Source organism: Etheostoma spectabile, chromosome 11, assembly GCF_008692095.1.
Source record: "Etheostoma spectabile isolate EspeVRDwgs_2016 chromosome 11, UIUC_Espe_1.0, whole genome shotgun sequence".
Classification (NCBI taxonomy): Eukaryota; Metazoa; Chordata; class Actinopteri; order Perciformes; family Percidae; genus Etheostoma; species Etheostoma spectabile.
This window is the reverse complement of record NC_045743.1, coordinates 11,436,897-11,449,452: the sequence shown is the minus strand read 5'-3', so window position 1 is coordinate 11,449,452 and position 12,556 is coordinate 11,436,897. Positions and strand designations below refer to the sequence as shown.

The following is a 12,556-nucleotide window of genomic DNA, read 5'->3' as shown; positions in this document are numbered from 1 at the left end:
ACCGAGGACCCCACCCCCCCTCCAAAAAAAAGAAAAAAGAATCGTGGCTTGTATCGAATTGTGGGTCAAAAATCGTGAACCAAACCAAACTTTGGTGTATCGTTACAACCCTACACTGCATACATGTGTAACTTGGACCACTTGTTTTTGGGGTGTTGAGTGTCTGTGTTTATGGAAGTGTAAAACAAATTGTGGTTTTACTAGGTTTTTTTTGCAGGACTATTGCTTGGATGGGAGCACATGAAATCTTCACTGATTGCCGGGGAACCTTACACAGACAGCAAGACTTTAGGAATTCACTGCTCCTGGAAAATATATAGTCTCACCGATAGCCCTCGGTAAAACCCAGGTAGGCGGATTTTCTTACCAATGAACAGAGCCAGGCTAGCTGTCTTTAATCTTCATGTTGAGCTATGCTAATTATCTGCTGGCTCCAGTTGTATACTGAACATACAGATATGAGGGTAGCATCAATCTTCTTATCAAACTCTTGGATAAGTAAGCAAAATAAACATATATACCAAAATGTCAAACTATTCCTTTAAAGGTGTAATATGGAGTAAGTAAAATATAGATTATTTTAGGAAAAAAGGAAAACAGATTGAAAAACAACCTCCAGTGTCTGGGTATAAACTTATTATTTTAAAATCATGGGGAAGATACATATTATTTCTCTCTTTCGTTAACATTGCCACACATGGCATTTATGATGCATTCATGTGGTGTCGGAATAATTGGAAAATGTATTTCAACTGGGTAAATTCACTGTAGTAACACTGTGGGATAGGGCATCACTTGGAGGAAGTCTACACTCTCTGAGTGCCCTTCTAGTTGTATGTTGTTTGTTTTAAAATTAGCACATACAACACAAAATGTATTACTAGATAGCTTATTTTTAATATTGCTTGAAATATTTTTGAAAGCATGACATTTTTACCTATACAGCCAGATTCTCAACTTCATTTTATCTTAAGAATAATGAGGCTTCTGCATCTTACCGGTGACAGCACATCTCCGTCAAAGCGCCTTTTAGGGTTGGCCTTGCGATGGTAGCCGGGTTCAGTCTGAGGAGGAGGGACTTTAGGTGGCTGAGAGCTCTGAGCTTGGTGATGAGGATGGGAGGCCGTTGGGTGATGGTACTGCTGGAGGTGGCGATTGGTGTGGGCTTTCTGCTTATGGTTGGTCTTATGGTTTTCTCGTTTTTTCTTCTTCTTGTTCTCCTTTTCCTTTTTAAGCCTCTCTTCCCGCTGTCGGATCCGCATGAGCTGGACCCTCCGTTGCTGTCGACTCAAAACCACTGGTGACAAAGAGACCAGAGATGTGATAATGTGCGGAGAGAGAAGTAACGATACATACTAATGGGGGAGTGAGAGGATGATAAGGACAGAACAATGCAGCTTTTATAGAAAAACAAAACTGATTCAAGTCAAGAAGAAAGGAGACATTCAAAATCACTCAGATTGACCAGAAAACAGGAGAAACCTTCAATCGGATGAAATTTTCTTTTACAAATGCATTTAAATTAGCTTTTAAATGCTGATGTGAATTGCCCCGTAGGGGGTTATTGTAAGTACAGGCTACAAAAAGAAAAACAAAGAAAAAAACGCTGATGTCCATTTCCTAGTTTCTTTCATTCTATTCGGTCCGTTGGCAGACAGATCATTTTCCTCGCTGTATGTACTCACACTGAGCTGCTCAGTCTCCAGACATATTGTGAGTGGGTGAGTGTGTTTGTGTTATTTCCACACCCTCCCTAGCAAAGGATGTCCAAAATATATCCTGTCTCGCTGTCCATTGATCTCCCATGTGATTACTTTGGGCATGCATGTTTGTAAGCATTTTGATTCAGCGGTGTCAGGGATCTGTTTCATGCTCATTATTATAAATCCCCACTGATCTTCATGATGACAATATGTACTGTATGCATCACAGTTAATATATGTACAGTGTGTGTATGTATGTGTGTGTGTGTGTGTGTGTGTGTGTGTGTGTGTGTGTGTGTGTGTGTGTGTGTGTGTGTGTGTGTGTGGTGGGTGGGTGGGTGGGTGGGTGGTTTTGTGTGTGTGTGTGTGTACGTGTACGTGTGGAAGTGTTATGAGGTCTATTGTTGTTTCTTTGTGAGAGCGGACAGCAAACGAGATACCATCTGCCAGGGAAATTGCTTACTGACACCCCCCTTTTCTTTTCCTCAGCTCACCCAACCTCAGGCCCCTCTGGCTACATGCTGCTGTGTGTGTGTGTGTGTGTGGTGTGTGTGTGTGTGTGTGTGTGTGTGTGTGTGTGAGTGTGTGTCCACCTTGCGAGGGAAGACATTTTGGCCGGTCCTTACTTCTTTAAAAGGCAATTTGAGAGTTTAGTTTCAATTAACAATTCAGTTGTGATGGTTCAAGTTAGGGGCTTGGGAGTGAATTATCGGAATCAAGTATCAAGAGTAAATCAGTACAAATGTGTATGTGTGTGTATGATCTATAATTGTCCACACATGACAAAAGGTGCACTCTAATTCATTCATGCCTGTGTCCGATACTTTATTCAATCAGCTGACAGATGGCAGACAGATGATTTTCTTTACTGCTCCACTTGGGTGCCCTGCTTACGTGTTGTGCCCCAATTTATTACCCTCCCCTGCCCGTCCCCCATTACACCTAATCCCTCTTTTCCCCTTCTCCTTTCCCATATCCTTTTTTATCTCTGCAAATACAGTGCTTGTCATCATAAAGGACAAAAAACTCAGATAGTTGTAAAAAAGGTTTTTCAAGTTACATTTAGGAAAACATGCAGTAGGTAAATGAAAACAGGTTTCTAAGTAACGATGACCATTACTGACCTGCCTCCTATCACAAAGCAGCATTAATTTAAGTAACTTTCATAGATGCCAGATCCTCCCCCTCTTTTTCCCCTCAAGTTTTCCAGTCACAAGCTGTACTGTATATATGGCAACAAGCACGCAACACATATGCAGTACATACAGAAATGCAACAATGTTTCTTTTTTTTGCCCTTGTTATTTTTTATCTTTATGCATTCTTTTATCCCTCCTTGAGCACTTCACTTGCCATTAAGTCTCATTCTTAAATATTTGACTGAGATATGTTTAGACAATTTACTTGTCTGTGTGTGATTGTTTAACGGTGTACACCCGAGTGTGATCAATGCATGTTGGTCCTATTTCTAAACATATAACCACATGATAAGAAATGAAGGCTTTTTTAGCAATTTTTTGTGACAAAGCAGTGTGTCTTGAATTTTTGGAGAATCAATTGCCTTTCTTATAGACCGTTTTTATCGTATATGTGATTGCTTCATATATCTACTTCTTTCTAGGTCTCCTTCCCCCTAAACTCAATTGCACATTTTTCAAAATAGCACTAGAAAGCTTCTTCTCTCTCTTTGCCCACACCCTCTGACTGGAAGCCACAACAGCCTGCTGTTTAATCCCATTATTTTAGGCTATGTGTGACTTCTTCTAAGACACTGTTTAACTCAGCATGTCATATGCCAGCAATGATCAAATGTACAAGTTTGTGTGTGTGTGTGTGTATGACTAAATTAGATGGTGTGTTTCAATTTCCCTACAGTTACTGCATGAGGGAGGGAGACCGAAGGCCCCGATATTTCTGTCCTTGTCTGATGCTGTTTATGTGTCTATGAGCTGTTTGTATTTGTTTGCGTGCTGCCTTTACACTGTGTGTGTGTGTGTGTGTGTGTGTGTGTGTGTGTGTGTGTGTGTGTGTTTGTGAGTGTATATACATGTGTGTGAGAGAGTGATCTTGCCATCTGTGTTGGGGTTGCTTTTCAGAACAGATTAAGGCTGCCTCTGTCAATAGCTCATTCTGCTGACAACACTAATGTTAGTGTATTTACACTCTCCCTCGCACAGTGTTCCCTGCCCTCACAATGGTCGTGATTTTTTAAGTTTGTAAGTAAACTGCCTATACTATAAAATTAGAGTCGATTTGTGAGTCTTGATAAAACGGCTCCAGCTGGTAGTGGCATTTGTGAGATTGATACTAAAACAAGCCTCATCATCATTCTGTGTACTTGACTTGCTTAATGGTTATCTAAGATTAAAGTTAAAATAAAATACATGAAACTAGATTGAATGTATCCTTGATTAAACATCCCATGCACAAACTTCAACATATGCACGTGCACAGTTCCTACAGCTTGGGCTTAGCAGCAGCAGCAGCCCTCCTTCTTCTTCCTGTCCATAGTCCCTGTCATTGGTGATATTGGTGGTAAATGCTGTAATAGGAATTTAAAGCTGCACTGTTTCCAGAGGTCTGTACCAGCCTTGCCGGAAGCTTGTGACTGTGGCCTACATTGCCATAAAGCCAGATTGGACACAGTGAGGTGAGCACCACCTCTCTTCATCATTAGCCATTTCTGAGCACAGCCATTGTGTCATCCAGGCTGGAGCAGCTGCTTCACACTGTAGATTTATTTTAGCAGTAAACTAACAGACATCTGCATTTCAATTTAGGAAAAGGCAATTGATTCTTTTTTCATAAGATGCTAATTTGTGCATTTTTTAATTCATTAGCTTACCGTATTTTTTGTACTATAGGGTGCACTTAAAAGCCTTTAATTTTCTCAAAAAACGACAGTGCGCTTTATAACCCGAACCGCCGTATATATGGATTAATTCTGGTTTTGCTTACTGACCTCTAAGCGATTTTGTGTTATACAAGGCGCTCACGGCGCTAGGTCAAAATGTTTTAGAAAGACTTTGGTATACTACAAACGCCGCACCGCTTGCAGCATTACGGCTACCGTAGACAGGAGCGTTCTGGAGCAATACATGCTGTGCTTCACCAAATTATTACAGTGTGTGCATAAGTACCCCAAAATGGCACCTGTCAAAAGACACGCTTACGACGCAGACTTCAAACTCAATGCTATCAGTCACGCAGTTGAACATGGGAATAGAGCAGCTGCTAGAGAATTCAACATTAATGAATCAATGGTACGGAAGTGGAGGAAGCAAGAAGATGACCTGCGCCAAGTAAAGAAGACCACACAGAGTTTCGGCGGGAACAAAGCGAGATGGCCACAGTTAGAGGACAAAATTGAACAGTGGGTTACTGAACAGAGAGCAGCAGGTAGAAGCGTCTCTACAGTCTCTATCCGACTGAAGGCAACAGCGTTAGCACGGGACATGAATATCAGTATTGTGTTGTATTTTACGTGTTACAACTGAACAAGGTTGGTATTTATGGTGAATACACTCATTAACGTTTGATATTGTTGAGACTTACCGTATTGTGAACGCGTTTAATAAAGTTTGACTGACTGACTTATCTGACTGTTTTTTTTCCCGCTTAATGCGCGTTATAGTCCGGTGCGCTTTATATATAAAAAAAGATCGAAAATAGACCATTCATTGACAGTGCGCCTTATAATCTAGTGCGCCCTGTAGTGCAAAAAATACGGTATATGATTTTTTTATTGAAATCCTCCACAGAAAAGATCAATGTCTTGGCTACTGTTTTCATGTCATGAGGACACGTCCGTTCAACCTTAGGCTTTCTCATTTCCCTCATGTCCCTAAATGTTTATGGAGTTTTCCAAACCTGCCATTTCCATTGTCCAGAAAATGTCCCTGGGGTATTCACACTTTTATATATTACCAGAGCTCCACATTCAACTGATAAACTTGCTCCCAATTCCCTCAGCAGCTCCCTGTCTCTGCCCCCATTTGGACCTGCTGTCTGATTCCCACCTGCCTTTGACCACTGTTGGCTTTGTTTACTTGTTTGGGCAGACTTCAAATTGCAGAGCAAGCCTGTTTAATATGGCGTTTTTCCACTGCTGGTAACAGCTCGGCTCGGCTCGGCTCGCCTTGGCCCATTCTTCGTCCGTTTTCCATTGCAGATTGAGTAAAGCCTCAGCGTGGCTGGTCACTATAGCAACGCGTGATGACGTAATTTTCAGCGCGACTCACAACAGCACGTCGGCTACTCGCCGCAGCCAGAAGAAATGTTTTGTTTCAAAAGAAGCTGAAGGAAGCAACAAAAATCACCGCTAAAAAAACGGGAGTTTGGGAATTCTGACGGAGTTCAGACGTCGACATGACGGTTGTTCGCCGACACAAAAGGGTAAGTTAAGTTTCCTGGTAACGTTAGCTAACATTTGCATGTGTTCAGCGTCGCAGTCAGTATTTACTATACGCTATATAAAGTACATGAACTTTAGCAACCATGATTACACACCAACATGTCTGCTGTGTACTGTTTGTGTTCCAGAGCATTCACGCTTTGCAAAATCGCCGCCGCAGACCGTCCGGTGGGCGACGTCCGACCGGTGAGATCTCTGGTTCTGACCTGCTGGACTTTGTATAATCTTTATGAGAGTCACGGAGAAGCTTATGACAACGACTGAGATGTATCTGGGACGGCAGAGCCGGGGGGGACACTGTCACAGGGTGCAGAGGAAGAAGACCGGGAAGTTTGGGAGGGTTTGATGCGCTACTTGAAAAGCTAAATAAAAACTTTTGTTATATATATTGTCTTGTTTTTTAAAGTAACAGTGTGCAATATTGGAAACGACATGAAGCCGCTAGTAGCCCAAACAGTTGAAAAGTGAGAATAGTGCAGAGAGTGGATAATCTGTCGGTGTCGGGCTAGATTTGTATTAAATGTCCCGTTTGTTCTGGGAACACACTCTTGTTTGCTAACAACGCAGTCATAAGTGACGATTCTCTCCGATCAACTAGCAGTCTGCAGGTTTGCACATCACCTTTTGGTATCGCCTCAGCTCGCTTGGAACCTCGACTGAGGTAATACTAAAAAAAGTACCTGGTAGCAGGTCCCAGGGACTTTTTTTCGTAATGGAAAACCAAAAAAAGCGAGTAGAGCCGAGGCGAGTCGAGTAGATACCACGCAGTGGAAAACCGCCAATAGTGTCTCCATTTAAGTCCTCAGCCCTGTTTTCAGTACTGTGACCAGTACACCATTTTACGTAATATCCAATTACCAATGCAAAATAAGCTATACAGCAGTAGAAAAACTAAGTTTTTTCTTGTTTGGTAAAGGCTTAGTGTTGCTGTTGTTTTGTTACATTCTTGTAAGTTGTTTTTTGAATTTTATATTGTACTGTAATCTCATAAGATGTTGTGCTTTTCTGACTGTCAATGCACTGTTGTATTCTTGCACTTCAGTCATGTTTTGGACACCTAGTTATGCCCCCTCTTTCTACCTACTAAAAATGTCTTGAAGTGCAACAACATACTGACATCATGTAAAAAAAACAAAATCAACAAATAGAGCAAAATAATTATTCTAAAAATACGTTGTTCCAACCACAACACAATCTGTGCGAGTCTGGTTGTGTGTGTGTGTAAAGCTGCATCACTCACCCTCTGTGTGAGAAAATCCCTCTGCAGTGACTTTCCATTGGATCAGTACTCCGAGGAGGGCCAGGACAGGCCACACCCCCAAGATAACCCAAGTAAACCAGCACACTGGCTTCTTTGGTGCCACCTGCACATAGTACACTTACAATTTTAGATTAATAATTTAATTTTAATAAATCTTTCAACACCATTATTTTTAATACATCTTCCAACACATGAATTTGGGCAAAAAAACAAAATTCTAACTGAATAATGACAATTTTTGTCAGTTTGCACAGACCTCCCTGTTCTCAGATTTGATCTGTCAGTCTGCCAAACTCTCTCTCTCTTATGCAAACAAACACATGGAAAGCCACTAACGAAACCCAGTGACACAGTAATGATGCACACACATGACCTCCATCTAACTAATAGATTACTCATACACAGAACAAAACATGCCTCAAGGTAACTTCAAATAAAGGAATAGCATTTTTTTTTCTCTCTGCCACTAACCGTTTACACAGACACACAAACACACAGATGAGCCTACCCTGATTCTCTCGTAGACGTAGTGGACCAAGGCGAACAGCTCTATAAAGTAATCCACGGTGACAGTAATGATGGCAGAGCCGAATGTGGCGGTGGAGAGGGTGACGAAGCAGCGCTGCCACTGAAGAGTGAGGACGGCAAATAGCGTCCCAGAACCCAGGAGAATACCCAGAGGAACCCACACTGTTCTGGGGTGGTAGAACTCCTCCATAACCTTGGAGAGAGAGGGGAGGGTGAATTTTACAGGTAGTTGGTATTTCTTTTATGGTATTTTTATTGTTTTAATCAGCAGAATAAGGGCGTGGTCACATCAACCTTCATTACATGAAATGTGTACAAAATCAAATTCATTTTATTGCAGCAAAGTAAATCCACTCCAAGAGTTTAGTTGTGGTGAACTTTGACTTGCAAAATCCCACCATGGCTTATAGTCACCATCTACCAAAATGGATGACATGAGGCCTGCTTTGTGGCGTGGTTTGCAGACAGTTACAATATTACTTCAAGTAGATGTTTTTACTGCTGATGTGCTGATTTGTAGTTGGAAAGCTACATTTTTTGCTAGTACCCTTAATGACAAGCTAAAGAAAAAGCTACCTGGCTTTTTGTACTACTTATGCAGTAATTCGCTGGCCGATGTAGTTAAGTTATGTGTGTTCTTAAGATGCTTCCATTACTGCTGAGGGTAGTCATTTTAAATGCATTTCAATATGGGTCCTATGGGATCTCCTGGGAATATTCTTTTAGGTAAATGCTTTGCAAAAGTGGTAGACAACCACAACCACATGTTCCACTTTTTGGTGTGACAATAGTGCTTCATTCTTAAAACTCATATGCATGGGAAATTTTGTCACTCATTTTACGGTGCCAAGGTATTTTTCTTGATGTTCTGTATGTAAATGTGTCTCCTCACCACCAGTGAAGCCACTCCAACCAGTAGGCCCAGCAGCAGGCCCACCATAAACAGCCCCACACTTCGAACCAACATGGTCACAAGGCCACACAGGGTCCCAATACCCAGGCCAATGCCCACTGACGCCTCGACGCTGAGCTGAGTGTCCATCACCCTCTCCTTGTAGCACAGCATGAAGATGACCACAGAGCCAAACATTAGGCCTGTGAGGAACAATACGGCCTTGAAGCATCGATAACCTGGAGGAGCAATGGGAAACAGACCACCATGAGGTTATCACAAACATACAAACACTGGTACGTGCAGTAGTGTGTATATGACTCGGTTTCTCTTTAAACACACACACAGCAAGCAGTAGCTCTGAATGCTGCATCAGGATTGACATAACCTGAACATATGCCAACCTTACCTCATCCACTGCCAAAAACATACCAAGACCAGTGTAAAACAACAAAGCCAATATACATATACATATATATATATATATATATATATATATATATATATATATATATATAATATATAATATAAAATTTTGAGGGTTTATAAGTTGACGAAACCATAGATGATTGCAACTAACTGTTCCATTCTTTTTGATCTATAAGCCATCAAAAGCAACCTTTTACAGCCTCTGTAAAACTTTCAGCTTGTGTTTATCATTTTCCATCATAGTGTATTTATTTATTTATTATTTATTTCATCAAACAGATCTCACCAATCGACAGTTTGATTACTTTCCTTCCTTCCCGGAAAATGGAAATTGCAAAAATCCTTTCACTTAGAACTTACTACCTTTTAAATGTACAGTTGATGGATGTTTGAAGGATTGCAGTAACCCAGAAATTGTTGTTATGAATGGTTTATAACTGATACATAAAGGAATACTAAATTATTTACTGACCTGTAATCAGTGTAATCTGTGTATCAGTTGCATCTTAAAACCTTTTACATGTATTCGATTTCTGGTGTAACATTTTCTCATGCTGCCATTTACAGTTTTCTCAATTTAGATGATTAAGTGTAGATTGCTTTGTAAGTTCTTGATGTTGTCTTGGTGTTGTCTCTTATCAGAGAAGATAACATAGTACATAACATAGTTGAAAAGCAAAACAATAAACAGCCACCTACTGTGCAGGGTAAGGGGGGAATTTCTTCATTATTAGCAGATAAGCTGTCTCTATAAATCTTTATGAAACAGCTTTAAAATCGGCTAATTATCGTATTACAAAAGATCATCCACATTTATTAGTCAACGAGCCTGCTGAATAAAACAGCTGCTCTCCTACTGTTTTTTTTATTTTCCCATCGTATGCTTCCTCCCGTCCTTGACTTTCTCTCTATTTATCTCTCAACAGTTTATTTCCATTTTACCATGCTTTATTGCAATGAGAAAAGACGGCAACACATTAAAAGCTCAAATTATCAACCGTTACAATCTCCTTGGACCTTGGTTTTGTTGTTATTAATGTTTGCGTCTCCTTTTCTTTTTGCTCTATATCTCCTTCTCTGTGTATCTGACTGGACTCTGTCTGGAGGGGAAGCAGCAGCAGATTGTTATCTGTGTGTAATCAGGCATTGCACAGCTGAGCCGAACAATGCTCTCCCCATCATCCAACCCACTGTCCACGCTGTTCCCATCTTGACCATAACTCATTTATTTGATACACTTCTAGCTTTCTTTACTTCCTTCTACCCATTCCTGTTTTTTCCCCTTTGTAATTGAGCCACCAGGCCCCTAAAAAAATGTGTGCTTAATGCCACTGTATTCTTTACAGTTGTTTCCTGTCTTCTGTAACAGAATGCCTGAATGAATAGTCTGATGTGGAGTAACTGGGGCATTTCCAAAGCACCTACAGCCACCTCAACATTGGTTTGGTCAGTAGCCATCACAAACCCCCAACATTGTTCTTCAATACTAGATAATCAATCAATCAATCAATCAATCAATATATATTGTGAAATATAATGCCTCTCCTTGACTGCTCCTAATCTTCTGGTCCATATTCCTTGTCCACTTTTCTCTGACCCATCCTTTCCTCTCATTTTCTCAATCCTTTATCCCCACACTGTTCCACTCCTCCTACTATCTCTTTTGTTCCTTGTTGCTTCCCTTACTTTTCCTCCAGCCATCACAACCCTCCATCTGTTCATTCTGGCTTATTCAGCTCGTCTGGTTCCCTTCCTCTCTCTTTTCCTTTGTGTCATCCTTCTTGTCCCTACAACATCACTCACTGCAACTTTGTTTGTATTTTTCTAGATCAAATAAATGACAGCTAATCTTTTCTTCTCAAGACCTTGGAACTGAATCAAACTGCAGTTGCAAGAGGCATCTATCAGTAGGGAGTGAAATGTCATTTCAAATGTAACTGTGGGGTTTCTGAGAAACATCAACAATATGCATTGTGTCTCATTTGCAGAACAGTCAGTTTGTTTGGTTATAAAACCAGAGCTGGCACTGCATGAGGAAAATGCACCTATTTATCTTCTCTCAGAGTATGCTGTCCAACAAACAGAGGAACCAATATGGCTGTTAATGGTTTGGAAGCATGTCTAAGACAACCTTTTTAATCAGTGTCATTCCCTAAATTGAGGTTTTTGTCAACTAGAGACTTTCAGACTGATGTTAATTAAACCGATACAGAAAACACAAGCATTACTTCCATTTGGAGATACAGGACTCTCAAATACATAAGAGCTAGTTTCAGTAGGGGTTTTGTTTTGCAATAGCAGTCCTGAACAACCTGCCTCGCTGACACTTTTTTGAGCTGGGCTGGTAAATGCTTACATGGAGATTCTGTGCATTGACTCTACTTGTATGTGGCTTTTTGCGTATGTGTATATTTATATGTTGCTATGTATATAGCTATGTGTACTGACAGAAGATCTTCATCTAAAGATAGCATTTAGCATGCAAAATGCAATGACTCCAATGTTAGTATTGCTCATGCTAGCAGAAAGCTGAAGCTGGTGGAAAACAATACTTTTTATTTTTTAAATGCTTTTTTAATTATTTGTCAGTCCACATAATCCACAAGGATACACACAGGCAAATTAGGAGGTTAGAATCATTAATTAATTAGAAATTAGAATCAGGGTCAACCATGGTAAGGTGCCCTTGGAGCAGTTTGGGGGTTCAGGGCCTTGCTGAAGGGCACCTCAGTAGTGCCCAGGAGGTGAACTGACAACCCTCTAGCTGCCAGTCCCACTCCATACATGGTCCATACGGGTTGGGTTACACTAACCGATGCCCCTCTTAAGCCAAGTCCCTACGGACTGAGCTATTGCCGCTCCCCAAATAAATGTACATACATTATGTAAAGAAGAATAGGCAAGGCACAACAATGCAGCTTTATTTTTATATTACATTTCAGCAAAAACAATTCAAGGTGCTTTACATAAAACAGAATAGAATGAGAACATCCAACAATTTTGTTTTAGTGATGTGAGTCTTGCATGCTGTCAACTTTGTAAAATAAAGTTGCTAGGTAACCTGTTTGTAATGCAGGGACTGACGCTGCGGATGCTTTACCAAGACATCTACAGTGAATGTTAATGTCATCTGCATGCTTTACCAAATGTCTCTTTTTGTCTTTGTATTTTTTGTATTTGTATGCAACACATCTTCTTATTACTTCAACATACATCAATATTCATCCAAAAGCATAATACAATATTTATTACAAAATACATTGCTTTGTTCACTTTATTCTATGTTTTTGTCTTGCAGTGTTTGTTGTTTGTGGTACTGGCAGTAGATAT

At 40.5% G+C, this 12,556-nt stretch overlaps 1 protein-coding gene across 1 annotated transcript in view; it reads right to left on the bottom strand.

Moving 5' to 3' along the window:
- tmem198aa (transmembrane protein 198aa) overlaps positions 1 to 12,556 on the bottom strand; it is a 37,502-nt gene that overhangs the window by 3,985 nt on the left and 20,961 nt on the right. Inside the window, exons 3-6 of the mRNA XM_032529098.1 lie at positions 8,798 to 9,036; positions 7,886 to 8,098; positions 7,357 to 7,480; positions 999 to 1,297 (exon numbers count right to left, since the gene is read on the bottom strand). Of these exons, the coding sequence (XP_032384989.1) occupies positions 999 to 1,297; positions 7,357 to 7,480; positions 7,886 to 8,098; positions 8,798 to 9,036 (875 nt within the window). The remainder of the gene's footprint in view (positions 1 to 998; positions 1,298 to 7,356; positions 7,481 to 7,885; positions 8,099 to 8,797; positions 9,037 to 12,556) is intronic.